Genomic DNA, 15216 nt, shown 5'->3' with positions numbered 1-15216 from the left:
TGTTAAGGGCTAAGATGCCTCTGAGTTTCCTTCTTTACATCTAATCAGGTGCTAAATCAGACATCTGTAAGCAATGGACTCGGTGTAAACTCAACAGTTTTGGCCTGCTTAATTCTATCTCTTATGAAAGTTGTCTTCTCTTGTTTCACCTCAGATAACCCTCACATTTAACTCAGAAGAATATGCGACAGGAAAGAAGCAAAAGGAATTAATTAAGGTCCACAACCACTGTTCCACCAAACAACAAGCAGACAGTAGAGCTCAGAGGCAAGTGTGTGTGCAATGCATGAGAAAACCAGCTGTAAACTGAATGAAATGTGTTGCTGTAGTACTTTATAACGAGTTCAAGGGGGGGCCAGACCAATCAAAAACATGATTTTTTTTTGCAGGTTGCAAAGTTGTGTGATGGACTTTCGTGCCCCTCTGTCCCCTTTTTCTCTACCAATCGCTCTCTCCCTCCCCATGGGAGATCATTATCTCCATATTGAAGCTGAATCTACTAACACCATGACAGGATGAGATTAACCCAGATTGATGCAGATATTAAAACAGTTTGACAAAGCGGGAGAGGATATAGAACACTGCCATGGTTCTCTGTAGGGGAATCACAACCTCTCTCTCTCAACCCTCTCTCCCTCCCCCCCTCTCTCTCCCTCTCCACCCTCACGCTGTTTCTCAACCCTCTCTCCCTCCCCCCTCTCTATCGCTCTTCTCTCAACCTCTCTCCTCTCCACCCTCTTTCTCTCTCTGTCTCTCTCCACCTTCTCTCTCTCTCTCTCCACCTTCTCTCATCACTGTGAGTGACACTCAGATGGACAGGTAGTGAGGCACTAGCTGAAAGCTCCCCCTCTGTGTTTTGTGTGTGTGTGTGTAAGAGCAGCAACACCTGAGGCATTGTAGATGAAGACATACCAGTGGTTCTGTGGTTATTCCCATGTTCTGCTAGGTACTTAAATATTTATGTTCCACTTTCATGGTCTGTAGCCAGAGGAACTGGGCTAGTTCTCTCGTATATATATAAATAAAAGATGGGGCTTCACAACCCTACTTAACATTCAAAAACATTACAAAAAAAAAAAATCAGTTTAGTTTTTCACGTTTTAATGTCTCAACCAGTTAACAGATCGTCTTGACCTGAGCCCCCAACACTGGCTATCCCACCAAGAACCCAGGGCTGTCTGAAATGACTATATTCCCCAATATTACAGGTCTATGTTGAGGATAAGGAACCATTTCAGACCCAGGCCTGTAAGTCCCAGGCCCACATTGTAGACAGGTAGTGAAGAACAGATAGAGCACCAGTGCAAGTAGGCGGATCCCTTTTCTTTTTCAGGAGGCGGTTGCCGTGGTGGGGAAGGGGAGCTTCAGGTACTGGTACCACTGTTTGAGTTGCCGCGGCAACAACAGCAGCACGTTCTCCGTGAGGAAGAGCAGTGCTTCCTGCATGGCCGGTCGAAGCAGCTGATTGGGTGACATGGAGAGGACCAGGAGACAGAACTTCTCCTTCAGAGAGAGAGAGAGACAGGGTCATGTTCATTAGGCATCAAACAGAAGAAAACAGTACTGAAACAGGGTTCATCTTGTCCAGTAAGAGCCGCTTGTTTTTTTAGTTTCAGATCGTTTTGCTAGTGTGCCCAAACGAGTACATAATGAGTGTGTTTCTGTGTCTTCTAGGACAGGTGAAACTTTCAGAATGCTGCAGATAGAATTGCCACGCATAGATCCGAAACGGTTGCCTATTCTCTGTGACAAAGGTCTGTTCTACACTGTATTTCTACCTGAGCGTTCGGTCACGTTCTATACCTTGGAGTAGGGGAGCTTTTTGTTGGAGAAGCTTTGAAACTCTGAGATCTTTTGCAGTATGAGGTTGTATTGGGAGTCTCTGTCTCCAGACAATTCTGTGGCATCACTCTGCAGTGTCGCAAACCTGTTCATATGATTAACATTTTATTATTTTACATTTCTGATTCTGTTCCAACTTTCTGACACGAACTGAGGATGAAGGAAAGCGTTTCAAGCCACTTGAAAGTATTGAGTTACACCACATGATGTTTATATGAGAGAGGCGAGAAGGGGCCTTACCAGAGACCAGTGGTGGATTTGGGCTCCTTCAGCCCACTCTTCAGAGAGGTAAGGAGTGAGGACAGACCAGCGTCGGACTTTGAGGCCATTAGAGCATTGAAAAGAGTTCTCATCCTCTCCTCTCGGTTCCTGAGGACAGAGAATGGGACTACAATGAGGACATCTTGATGACAAAGTAACAATTTTTGGTCATGGGGGGGGTTGCAAGTGCATTTTGGCCAAAATCCAACTTTTTTTGTCATTTCAGATTGCTGGTGTTTGTACTTCCTGTTAACCTACAGACTGCTGGTGTTTGTACTTCCTGTTAACCTACAGATTGCTGGTGTTTGTACTTCCTGTTAACCTACAGATTGCTGGTGTTTGTACTTCCTGTTAACCTACAGATTGCTGGTGTTTGTACTTCCTGTTAACCTACAGATTGCTGGTGTTTGTACTTCCTGTTAACCTACAGATTGCTGGTGTTTGTACTTCCTGTTAACCTACAGATTGCTGGTGTTTGTACTTCCTGTTATTGCCATATGGGACCGAGAACCTACAGATTGCTGGTGTTTGTACTTCCTGTTATTGCCATATGGGACCGAGAACCTACAGATTGCTGGTGTTTGTACTTCCTGTTAACCTACAGATTGCTGGTGTTTGTACTTCCTGTTATTGCCATATGGGACCGAGAACCTACAGATTGCTGGTGTTTGTACTTCCTGTTAACCTACAGATTGCTGGTGTTTGTACTTCCTGTTAACCTACAGATTGCTGGTGTTTGTACTTCCTGTTAACCTACAGATTGCTGGTGTTTGTACTTTCTGTTAACCTACAGATTGCTGGTGTTTGTGTTCCTGTGTTTGTACTTCCTGTTAACCTACAGATTGCTGGTGTTTGTACTTTCTGTTAACCTACAGATTGCTGGTGTTTGTACTTCCTGTTAACCTACAGATTGCTGGTGTTTGTACTTCCTGTTAACCTACAGATTGCTGGTGTTTGTACTTCCTGTTAACCTACAGATTGCGCCTCTAATAATTTACTTCAACAGGCGTGTTCCTGTGTGGCTCAGTCGATCGAGCGCGGGTTCGATTCCCGCTGGGGACACCCATACGTAAAATGTATGCATGACTGTAAATTGCTTAAGGTAAAAGCGTCTGCTAAATGGCATATATTAGTATATTATAAACTGGGTGGTTCGAGCACTGAATGCTGATTGGTTGACAGCCGTGATATATCAGACTGTATACCACGGGTATGATAAAACATGTATTTTTACTGCTCAAATTATGTTGATAATCAGTTTATAATGGCAATAAGGCACCTCGGGGGGGTTGTGATATGGCCAATATACCACGGCTAAGGGCTGTGTCCATGGAGCAGCGTTGCGTTGTTCATAAGAACAGCCCTTAGCTGTGGTATATTGGCCATATACCACACCCCCCGTGCCTTATTGCTTAAATAACAGGTTGATCATCCAGAACAAACGATCCTCTACAAAAACACTGTCTGACTGCGACAGGTGCTGTAGATTGACAGTGTCCTACTCACTTTCTCTTTTGAAACACTACTGACTCCATTGGGATGTTCAGAACCTTCTTCACATCCCGGTAATGCTCCTTGGCTCTCTCCAGCATGCCTGACTGGTCTACACCAGGCCTAGGTGAGGGAATGGAAAAGACTCGTTTTATCTCTACATCACAATTATGGAAATAAAATATACATTTTACGTATAAGAAATCAATACATTTAGTTTTTGTTTTAAACTCACTTTACTGTTTTCTTCTCTAGGGACGCTGTCGGAAAAAGGCAAAATGAGGTGAGTATAGAAGCAAAAATGAGAGATACTCACAACATACTGTATACACAACATACTGTACACACAACATACTGTATACACAACATACTGTACACACAACATACTGTATACACAATATACTGTACACACAACATACTGTACACACAACATACTGTACACACAATATACTGTACACACAACATACTGTATACACAACATACTGTACACACAACATACTGTACACACAATATACTGTACACACAACATACTGTACACACAACATACTGTACACACAACATACTGTACACACAATATACTGTACACACAACATACTGTATACACAACATACTGTACACACAACATACTGTATACACAACATACTGTACACACAACATACTGTACACACAACAGTGAATTTATTTATCTAATGTAGAATTGATTGCCATTCCTAGAACAACATATAATTTTGGTATTTCAAAGGATTTGTACTGAAGTGATGTGTTTAATAATGGCAACACATGAACACAGCCTGGCCATGGGTGGAATGTAGTTGGTGAGGTATAAAAATCCCACAATCCTTCAGGGATTCAAAAAGCCCACAACCAACAGTGACACCAGTGGCGCTGTGCTTTCAGTGTTGGCTTTCTGTATTTCCTTAGCCTTTAGTAACACAATGAAGTGTTACCAAGTCACAATGTGTCCAAGTGGGAACAACATAGGACATGATGTGTGTGTGTGTGTGTGTGTATATATATACTTGGGTCTGTTGGAGTGTGTGATCTCTACTCTCAGTCTTGTGTGTGTATATATATACTTGGGTCTGTTGGAGTGTGTGATCTCTACTCAGTCTTGTGTGTGTATATATACTTGGGTCTGTTGGAGTGTGTGATCTCTACTCAGTCCTGTGTGTGTATATATACTTGGGTCTGTTGGATATATCAGTCCTGTGTGTGTGTATATACTTGGGTCTGTTGGAGTGTGTGATCTCTACTCTCAGTCCTGTGTGTGTGTATATACTTGGGTCTGTTGGAGTGTGTGATCTCTACTCTGTCTTGTGTGTGTATATATATACTGGGTCTGTTGGAGTGTGTGATCTCTACTCTCAGTCCTGTGTGTGTGTATATACTTGGGTCTGTTGGAGTGTGTGATCTCTACTCTCAGTCCTGTGTGTGTATATATACACTCAGGTCTGTTTGAGTGTGTGATCTCTACTCTCAGTCATGTGTGTGTGATATTGTGTGGACTGACTGTTCTCATCCAGCAGCAGTAGCAGCCATGGGGGCATGTATCCATCTCCGTCTGGCACCTTGCGCCTGGGCCCCGACTGCAGAGCTTTATATCTATGATTATAGACAAACCAACGTATTACGGTATGGGAGAACAGGACTGTAATGTGTTTTTATTGGTCATTTTCTTACCCTGTGGTTCGGGTGGTGGTTAACTTCGAGGGCTCTGAGATTCACAGGAGAGACAGTGGCATCGTGGGGTGAGACAGTGGCATCGTGGGGTGAGACAGTGGCATTGTGGGGTGAGACAGTGGCATTGTGGGGTGAGACAGTGGCATTGTGGGGTGAGACAGTGGCATTGTGGGGTGAGACAGTGGCATTGTGGGGTGAGACAGTGGCATTGTGGGGTGAGACAGTGGCATTGTGGGGTGAGACAGTGGCATCGTGGGGTGAGACAGTGGCATCGTGGGGTGAGACAGTGGCAACGTGGGGTGAGACAGTGGCATCGTGGGGTGAGACAGTGGCATCGTGGGGTGAGACAGTGGCATCGTGGGGTGAGACAGTGGCATCGTGGGGTGAGACAGTGGCATCGTGGGGTGAGACAGTGGCATCGTGGGGTGAGACAGTGGCATCGTGGGGTGAGACAGTGGCATCGTGGGGTGAGACAGTGGCAACGTGGGGTGAGACAGTGGGCATCATTGTTTGTTTTGATAATTGAATATTGCAATTCAGGTGACGCGCAATAGATTGTTCCAATCGACCAGGTCATATTGTCACCTGTGGTGTCCTGGTGACTGATGAAGGTGTCCCACACGTCACGGCTGATGCTGTGACAGTCCTCTGGGGCCAGGGACACCAGCTGCCAGGTGTAATTCAACGGAGGGTTGTAGCTGTGCGACTGCTTCAGCAGGATGTTGGTCTTCTCTGTGTCCTTCATGATGATGTTCACATAGCTGCTGTTGAGAGGAACCTGGAAGCTTCTGTTACTATTAAATCCCTTCCAACACATCCCAGAGGTAGTCCGGTAGACTCTGCAATATGACGCATGACTGCACTATCTCAGGCTCACCAGTGTCTTCAGATCTCTGTTTCGCATGTGAGAGATGCCACACAGGACCATGTAAATCCACTGGAGTTTCTCGGAGAACAGCTTCTGCTTCCTGTACTGTATCCTCCTAGGAAGAGAGCAGGAAATACAAAGGCCTATAGCAAGTGGCAGACAACTTTCCTATCAGTAAGTAATCCTGCATCGTGTGGGAGTAGGATAGATTCCTGTAGTTGTATAAATGTTTTGTAGTATTGGGTGTGAGTTATAACTTGATTTCCAAGTCACATAAATAGACCGTACACAACGTACTGTAGGTTCTCCTCTTCCTCTGGGTCCAGTGCCTGTTGGTTCATGGACATGGACAGTGGTGGTACAGTCTCTTTATCAGCTGAGGAGACAGAAGGATCGGAGGTTGAGCATGTGGTCAGCATAGTAGAATGTCTCCGTAGTAGAGCACTGTAATTCATTCTGCATTGTGCTTTAGGTGACCAACCTGATATGGCTCGGTCACATGGTGTTTTGGGAGGCACAGGTTTCTTCATTAGCAATAACGGTTTATCCTTTACAATGAGAAAATAGAGACAACATGAATTCTTCATGTTACAGCGAACCGGCTCCAACACCCTGTCACGGCTCCAACACCCTGTCACGGAGTGACGGCTCCAACACCCTGTCGCGGAGAGACGGCTCCAACACCCTGTCGCGGAGAGACGTCGCGGAGAGACGGCTCCAACACCCTGTCACGGCTCCAACACCCTGTCGCGGAGAGACGGCTCCAACACCCTGTCGCGGCGAGACGGCTCCAACACCCTGTCGCGGAGAGACGGCTCCAACACCCTGTCGCGGAGAGACGGCTCCAACACCCTGTCGCGGCGAGACGGCTCCAACACCCTGTCGCGGCGAGACGGCTCCAACACCCTGTCGCGGAGAGACGGCTCCAACACCCTGTCGCGGAGAGACGGCTCCAACACCCTGTCGTGGCTCCAACACCCTGTCGCGGCTCCAACACCCTGTCGCGGCTCCAACACCCTGTCGCGGCTCCAACACCCTGTCGCGGCGAGACGGCTCCAACACCCTGTCGCGCTCCAACACCCTGCGCTCCAACAGACGGCTCCAACACCCTGTGTCGTCGGCTCCAACACCCTGTCCAACACCCTGCGGCGAGACGGCTCCAACACCCTGTCGCGGAGAGACGGCTCCAACACCCTGTCACGGAGAGACGGCTCCAACACCCTGTCACGGAGAGACGGCTCCAACACCCTGTCACGGAGAGACGGCTACAACACCCTGTCACGGAGAGACGGCTACAACACCCTGTCACGGTTCCAACACCCTGTCACGGCTCCAACACCCTGTCACGGCTCCAACGGCTCCAACACCCTGTCACGGCTCCAACACCCTGTCACGGCTCCAACACCCTGTCACGGCTCCAACACCCTGTCACAGCGAGATGGCGCTAACACCCTGTCACGGCTCCAACACCCTGTACATTTCAAGAAGTATGAATAAAACCCGAAGGATGAAATTATATCAAAACCGCATCGCCGGGAAGCCCACATGTTCCGGTGCCGTTAAGTACACACATCCGAAGTACAATCAGGCTATCTACTAAACAAAAACGGATTTTGAAGTTAAAACATTTATTTTTTATTTTTTTAACTGGGTTTCTTCTGAGGTCTGTTTTCCCCACAGTGCTTTCTTTACCTGGTCTCTGAGAGCTGGAGCTGGGCTCCAACACCCTGTCACAGCGAGACGGCTTTACCTGGTCTCTGAGGCAATATATGAGGGGGCGCCCAGTGTGGAGAGCACGTCTGATGGAGACCATCTCTCTCATGTACTGCTTCAGCTGGAGGAAACCATTCAGGTTCTCCACTGGAGGGGCTCTGACGTTCTCCTCCTGGGGGAATTTTTTTTTTTTTTTTTGGGGGGGGGACAGTTGAAATATATACAATTCAAAATCAATGAATGTGATAAGGAATAATGATTTACTGCATGATAATGAATTATGTTTGGTCGTAATTATACGGTAAGTCCCCCCCTCCCCACCTCACCTTTTTAGTCTTCTCCTGAGTGAATTTGCTGGAGATGACTGTATTTTTTCCAAACTTCTTGTCCCACTGTGTCTGTCATAAAATGACTCCGAGTGAGTACAAGCCATTTTAAACAACTATACAAAACACATTGAGATGTGTGTCACCTTCAGTGACTTTTGGTCCTCTGATGTGAGCCAGGTTGAGAAGAGATCAACGTTGTCAGAGTAAAGCCTTCCCACTGTTTTGTATGGTCTATCCAAGGAACAAGGCAATGCTTTAAGTTTAGTGTATATATATATATATACACACAAACACACACATCATGGATACCAAGGTGTTTGTAATGTTTTGTATACTCAGTGTATTATTTTTCATACTTGTTGACAGGGGAGAAAAAGCCTTTACTGAGCAGCTCCTGTCTCCTGTAGTAGTTCTTCCTGGCCTGGCCATTTTGTACGAGGCCATACTGTGTGTCACTGCGGGTAACAACCTTCTCAGGGAAGTAACTGTGTTCTTGGAAAACACCAAGCAAAGTGTGGTAGCAGTCAGTAGTGATTCATTACATTCCATTTCACTCTTTAGTGGCTTTTGATGAAGTAAGGTGACGTTGTACAGTAGTCCACTCGCTCACCTTTTTTGAAGTCTGTGGCAAACTTGTGCTTGACGTAAGTGATGAGTTCGTGGTCTCTCTCACTCAGAGGCTGATCTAGCAGAGCAGCTATTCTCCTGATCTCTTCAGCCATGAGGACGGTGGAGGACAGTAGGCTGCTTCAACTGTTAGACAAAGGAAGGTGTGTGTGGTGTACGCGTCATGCACGTTGGAATTACTATATTTCTCTCTAATGCCCAGGGCAGGCTACATTTGTGTTGATGTTAGCTACATCAGGACTCAAGTAGAAGGGAGTCTTGTAACATTTCAAATATATTTCAAATATGAGTCTTGCAACATGATTACATTGGTGAATAATTATTTGTGGTCAAATAATTGTGTAGCCTATCGATCCAATAGGCATATACAGTTATAAAAGGTGGCCTTATATGGTATTTTTCTTACATCCGCATAATCAGCATAATTTGATGCACCTGGATAAAGATGAGCAGAGGGTAGCTGCATCTCAATATGGCGACCGGTGAGTGGGCGTGTCGAAAGGAAAGTGGTGGGCGTGTGGAAAGGAAAGTGGTGGGCGTGTGGAAAGGAAAGTGGTGGGCGTGTGGAAAGGAAAGTGGTGGGCGTGTGGAAAGGAAAGTGGTGGGCGTGTGGAAAGGAAAGTGGTGGGCGTGTGGAAAGGAAAGTGGTGGGCGTGTGGAAAGGAAAGTGGTGGGCGTGTGGAAAGGAAAGTGGTGGGCGTGTGGAAAGGAAAGTGGTGGGCGTGTGGAAAGGAAAGTGGTGGGCGTGTGGAAAGGAAAGTGGTGGGCGTGTGGAAAGGAAAGTGGTGGGCGTGTGGAAAGGAAAGTGGTGGGCGTGTGGAAAGGAAAGTGGTGGGCGTGTGGAAAGTGGTGGGCGTGTGGAAAAGTGGTGGGGCGTGTGGAAAGGAAAGTGGTGGGCGTGTGGAAAGGAAAGTGGTGGGCGTGTGGAAAGGAAAGTGGTGGGCGTGTGGAAAGGAAAGTGGTGGGCGTGTGGAAAGGAAAGTGGTGGGCGTGTGGAAAGGAAAGTGGTGGGCGTGTGGAAAGTGCTCTGCTATGGGTTAGACGGTTTTGATTGAGCTGTGTTATCTTCCGTTTCTAACCATACCAGACATTTGAGCTACCATATCACAAGAGTTGGTTTTAAAAGTGAGAGGATGTCTGTCGTAAAAAAAAAAAATAGGCCTACTCATGGATGTACTGTTTGTTATGTAATGATTTATACATAGATGACTGCTGGGGTGCTATTTTGAAGCCGCCATCCCTCCATCTTGGCACTACCCCACCGATGTAAAAATATATATATTGTAGAAATGCATTTACTAATCTTTTTTGTTGTTGCCATGTCTATTCTATTACAGACACCTTAATGCATACTTTTACATTTATATGATGTGAGCTAAACATACAAATAACCTTTTTTATTTTCTTTAGTATCACTTTTCGAAAGTACTAATGTTACTGTCCCCACTACAACAACAAAAATACTTAAATATATGTAATTTTGTCCTTGAAACATTGATGAAATACTGTACAATTCCTGTAGGGTATTGCTTTTCTGTGGAGTGCCAATAGGTGGCTTCAAAGACTCTCCATGTTCAAAACATAGCATTCGCAAACCAGGGTTTCTATAAAATCTTGAATGTATGCGCGAGTGTTGTGACTACCTAGTTTTTCATCCAATTGACGACCAGATTTTGATGCTAATTTTCCCAAAGGGTAACAATCAGTCCGTGATGAGGAAGTGCGCACAAAATGTACTCTTTCACTTAAATTTTATGTACCGAATTTAAATCTTAAGTTCAGTGTGTTTTTACATTACATTTTTCAAACCATACCGATAGTTTTGTCACAAAAAAAATGGTTAAATAGCAAATGTGCCTAATCTGGTCTTGACAGTGAGCTCTAGCCAACAACTCTCAAATACAGCCTAGTGATGATTTTCATGGATAAGAGCGAGAATATTTCTATTTGTCAAGCGGCAATCACACATCGATCATCACGTCACTAGAATAAGCTACTCAATATTTATTGGAAAAGTGCATCAAGCTCCCTCATTGAAAATAAGAATTTGTTCTTAACTGACTTGAGTTAAATAACCCCGTGAAGTTCATCAGAATGTATTGAACCTGTAGCCTAATAAACTGCATGGTTTCCCTGAGTCGTAGTGGGACGACCACATCGTATCATCGAGTGACTCCAAGATTACTTCTATATGGTTCTCAATATTTGCACAAATTTCTCGCATAATTAACTTCACCAACATACGAACGAACAAATTCTTTGTCGGCATTTATGAAATTCTCCCTTAACAGATGTGATGGATCAGAAAGTTGTGATTTATATATATATAATGCTACGACTTGTGGTTGTCAACCTGATACTAGCTACTTCACACGCCATTGCAGGACATAAGTGCTTGGCAACCGAGAGCGGAGGGCATTGTGTTGTTGCCCTTCATACAATCTAATCAATGGGTATCTATCAAGATGACATCTATATGGCTATCAATATTAGTTCTATATGGGGTGTCATGCTGGAACCAATGGGATGCTCGAGGGATGGGGAATACCCACACGTAGGAACAACCGAATGGCGGGCTACAGTTGCACACTACTGTTGCAGTGAAACACTCGTCCAAAACGTTACCTTTAAGCACGCCCTTCACACGTCTGTCCTCGTCACCATCCCCGATGACACCTGTTGGAACTCCGCAAGAACACGCAGAACAGAAACTACATGAGGTGAAAATGAAATACAAAACGAACTAAAATAAGACAGTTTAGGAAAATCCTACCTTTTGGGGAGCGTGTTTGTAGACCTGTGTCAGCAGTACGGAAGGAACGTTAACAACGTTCGTTATTCACGGCGTCACAAAGGGTTTGCGTTTGGGAATAACTGAGCGCGCGCCACTCCGTTCCCCAATTCGTTTGCAATTGAAAAACGTATTTAATTGTAGTTCAATTTCCAAATGAATTTATCAGTGAAACATCTTAACTGGCAAAAAACACGAATTAGCGAAATGACCATACCACGACACTGACTATAAATTGACATGATAAAATTATGAATGGAATTTTTATTTTCAGTGGAAATAAGTGTTCCAACAATGTCCAGAAGAGGAGGCTTATGCCCCGGCCAAAGTGTTTGTCCTAAGAGATGCTAGAATAGATCATAAAATGTTCCACTGTTTTGTGATATGTCATCACTAAGGACGTGTTCTGGGTCGAAGGTAGGCTACGTCAGGACTATGAATTAGTCTGGCTCTTCTTTAGTATTTTATGAGAACATGGCTGGCCTAACCAAATGGATGATCTTTGTAGTAGATTAATAAAACCATAAAGACAAGTCCTGTCCTGGAACTCCCCCGCTGTCATTAGTCACATTATAAAGCCCTGGCGTGATCTCATTAGTCACATTATAAAGCCCTGGCGTGATCTCATTAGTCACGTTATAAAGCCCTGGCGTGATCTCATTAGTCACATTATAAAGCCCTGGCATGATCTCATTAGTCACGTTATAAAGCCCTGGCGTGATCTCATTAGTCACATTACAAAGCCCTGGCGTGATCTCATTAGTCACGTTATAAAGCCCTGGCGTGATCTCATTAGTCACATTATAAAGCTCTGGCGTGATCTCCCTGGCGTGATCTCATTAGTCACATTATAAAGCCTGGCGTGATCTCATTAGTCACATTATAAAGCCCTGGCGTGATCTCATTAGTCACATTATAAAGCCCTGGCGTGATCTCATTAGTCACATTATAAAGCCCTGGCGTGATCTCATTAGTCACATTATAAAGCCCTGGCGTGATCTCATTAGTCACATTATAAAGCCCTGGCGTGATCTCATTAGTCACATTATAAAGCCCTGGCGTGATCTCTCATTAGTCACATTATAAAGCCCTGGCGTGATCTCATTAGTCACATTATAAAGCCCTGGCGTGATCTCATTAGTCACGTTATAAAGCCCTGGAGTGATCTCATTAGTCACATAAAGCCCTGGCATGATCTCATTAGTCACATTATAAAGCCCTGGCGTGATCTCATTAGTCACATTATAAAGCCCTGGCGTGATCTCATTAGTCACATTATAAAGCCCTGGCGTGATCTCATTAGTCACATTATAAAGCCCTGGAGTGATCTCATTAGTCATATTATAAAGCCCTGGCGTGATCTCATTAGTCACATTATAAAGCCCTGGCGTGATCTCATTAGTCACGTTATAAAGCCCTGGAGTGATCTCATTAGTCACGTTATAAAGCCCTGGAGTGATCTCATTAGTCACAATTATAAAGCCCTGGCGTGATCTCATTAGTCACATTATAAAGCCCTGGATCTCGTGATAAAGCCCTGGAGTGATATCATTAGTCACATTATAAAGCCCTGGAGTGATTATAAAGCCCTGGAGTGATCTCATTAGTCACATTATAAAGCCCTGGAGTGATCTCATTAGTCACATTATAAAGCCCTGGAGTGATCTCATTAGTCACATTATAAAGCCCTGGAGTGATCTCATTAGTCACATTATAAAGCCCTGGAGTGATCTCATTAGTCACGTTATAAAGCCCTGGAGTGATCTCATTAGTCACGTTATAAAGCCCTGGAGTGATCTCATTAGTCACATTATAAAGCCCTGGAGTGATCTCATTAGTCACATTATAAAGCCCTGGCGTGATCTCATTAGTCACATTATAAAGCCCTGGCGTGATCTCATTAGTCACGCCCTTATCTCATTAGTCAGCCCTGGCGTGATCTCATTAGTCACATTATAAAGCCCTGGAGTGATCTCATTAGTCACATTATAAAGCCATGGAGTGATCTCATTAGTCACATTATAAAGCCCTGGCGTGATCTCATTAGTCACATTATAAAGCCCTGGAGTGATCTCATTAGTCACATTATAAAGCCCTGGCGTGATCTCATTAGTCACATTATAAAGCCCTGGCGTGATCTCATTAGTCACATTATAAAGCCCTGGCGTGATCTCATTAGTCACATTATAAAGCCCTGGAGTGATCTCATTAGTCACATTATAAAGCCCTGGAGTGATCTCATTAGTCACATTATAAAGCCCTGGAGTGATCTCATTAGTCACATTATAAAGCCCTGGAGTGATCTCATTAGTCACATTATAAAGCCCTGGAGTGATCTCATTAATCACATCATAAAGCCCTGGAGTGATCTCATTAGTCACATCATAAAGCCCTGGCGTGATCTCATTAGTCACATTATAAAGCCCTGGCGTGATCTCATTATTCACATTATAAAGCCCTGGCGTGATCTCATTAGTCACATTATAAAGCCCTGGCGTGATCTCATTAGTCACATTATAAAGCCCTGGAGTGATCTCATTAGTCACATTATAAAGCCCTGGAGTGATCTCATTAGTCGGATTCCGTCTCTAAACGTTTTTTCTGCTTTTTTATAAAAATGTTTTTCAACAGAAACCGTTTACTTCAAACGTAAAACATTTAGTAACACAAACCAGAGTTTATATTGGACAAATTCAGGTAGATCCTGCCCCGTTTCAAGAGTAAACTGTTTCCGTTGCGGCACGAAACGTTTTGCAACTGAATCCAACTAATGAATAAACCCAATGTGATCTGTGTATTCTATTATATGGTATCAAATGGTTTTATTAGAGGAAATGACCCCTGCAACTATCCATTGAGACAGCCGGGTTCTGTTCTTTCGTTTAGGAGCTCCGGGACCGACCTCTGGACTTAGAGACCCCGTGGAGGGTGGGAAGGATTGTCCTGAGGCGACCCACTCCAGGCAGCTCTGATGGTTGTTCCCACTATCTCCAGACCTCTCCAGGTAACAACATTTTAATCCCAGCCTGCCCTGCAACAGGATAATTTCTTTGTGAGTACCATACTCCCTGCTCTCCTCCCTCCCTTCTGGCCTCTGACATGGCACAATCCAGTCTGCATATTTTTTATTCTCTTACCAACGCATTGGGAATCAAATCATCCAATTTTATTGGTCACGTACACATGGTTAGCAGATGTTATTGGTCACGTACACATGGTTAGCAGATGTTATTGGTCACGTACACATGGTTAGCAGATGTTATTGGTCACGTACACATGGTTAGCAGATGTTATTGGTCACGTACACATGGTTAGCAGATGTTATTGGTCACGTACACATGGTTAGCAGATGTTATTGCGAGTGTAGCGAAATGCTTGTGCTTCTAGTTTCCGACAGTAAGTGCAGTGATATCTAAGAATGTAATCTAACAATTCCACAACAACTACCTAACACACACAAATGTAAAGGGGATGGAATAAGAATATATACATATAAATACATGGATGAGCGAGCGGCAAAGAACTGGACCTATGCAATAGATGGTATAAAATACACTATAGACATATGAGAGGGAAGTGTTGTGTCATGTGTAGTACATAGGAATGTTTGATAC

At 44.5% G+C, this 15216-nt stretch overlaps 1 protein-coding gene across 2 annotated transcripts; it reads right to left on the bottom strand.

The window, feature by feature from the left end:
- Nucleotides 1–1103: 1103 nt before the first annotated feature.
- On the bottom strand, nucleotides 1104–11679 carry LOC115104480 (uncharacterized). 2 transcript variants are annotated; one of them, XM_065007722.1, is made up of 17 exons: nucleotides 11437–11679; nucleotides 8795–8937; nucleotides 8541–8676; nucleotides 8328–8415; nucleotides 8182–8253; nucleotides 7893–8027; nucleotides 6624–6690; nucleotides 6440–6518; nucleotides 6152–6257; nucleotides 5860–6052; nucleotides 5275–5308; nucleotides 5105–5196; nucleotides 3830–3854; nucleotides 3610–3717; nucleotides 2083–2211; nucleotides 1804–1927; nucleotides 1104–1503 (listed from the first exon to the last, which is right to left on the bottom strand). In XM_065007722.1, the coding sequence occupies exons 2-17, from the start codon at nucleotides 8904–8906 to the stop codon at nucleotides 1330–1332; spliced, it is 1674 nt and encodes a 557-aa protein (XP_064863794.1). In that variant the 5' UTR covers nucleotides 8907–8937; nucleotides 11437–11679; the 3' UTR covers nucleotides 1104–1329. The 2 variants fall into 2 exon arrangements, with proteins under 2 accessions (XP_064863794.1, XP_064863795.1); XM_065007723.1 differs by lacking the exon at nucleotides 1804–1927.
- Between the last annotated feature and the right edge of the window lie 3537 nt (nucleotides 11680–15216).

This window comes from Oncorhynchus nerka, linkage group LG22, assembly GCF_034236695.1.
Source record: "Oncorhynchus nerka isolate Pitt River linkage group LG22, Oner_Uvic_2.0, whole genome shotgun sequence".
Lineage (NCBI taxonomy): Eukaryota > Metazoa > Chordata > Actinopteri > Salmoniformes > Salmonidae > Oncorhynchus > Oncorhynchus nerka.
The sequence above is the reverse complement of the archived record's forward strand: the minus strand, read 5'-3'. Positions and strand labels throughout refer to the sequence as shown.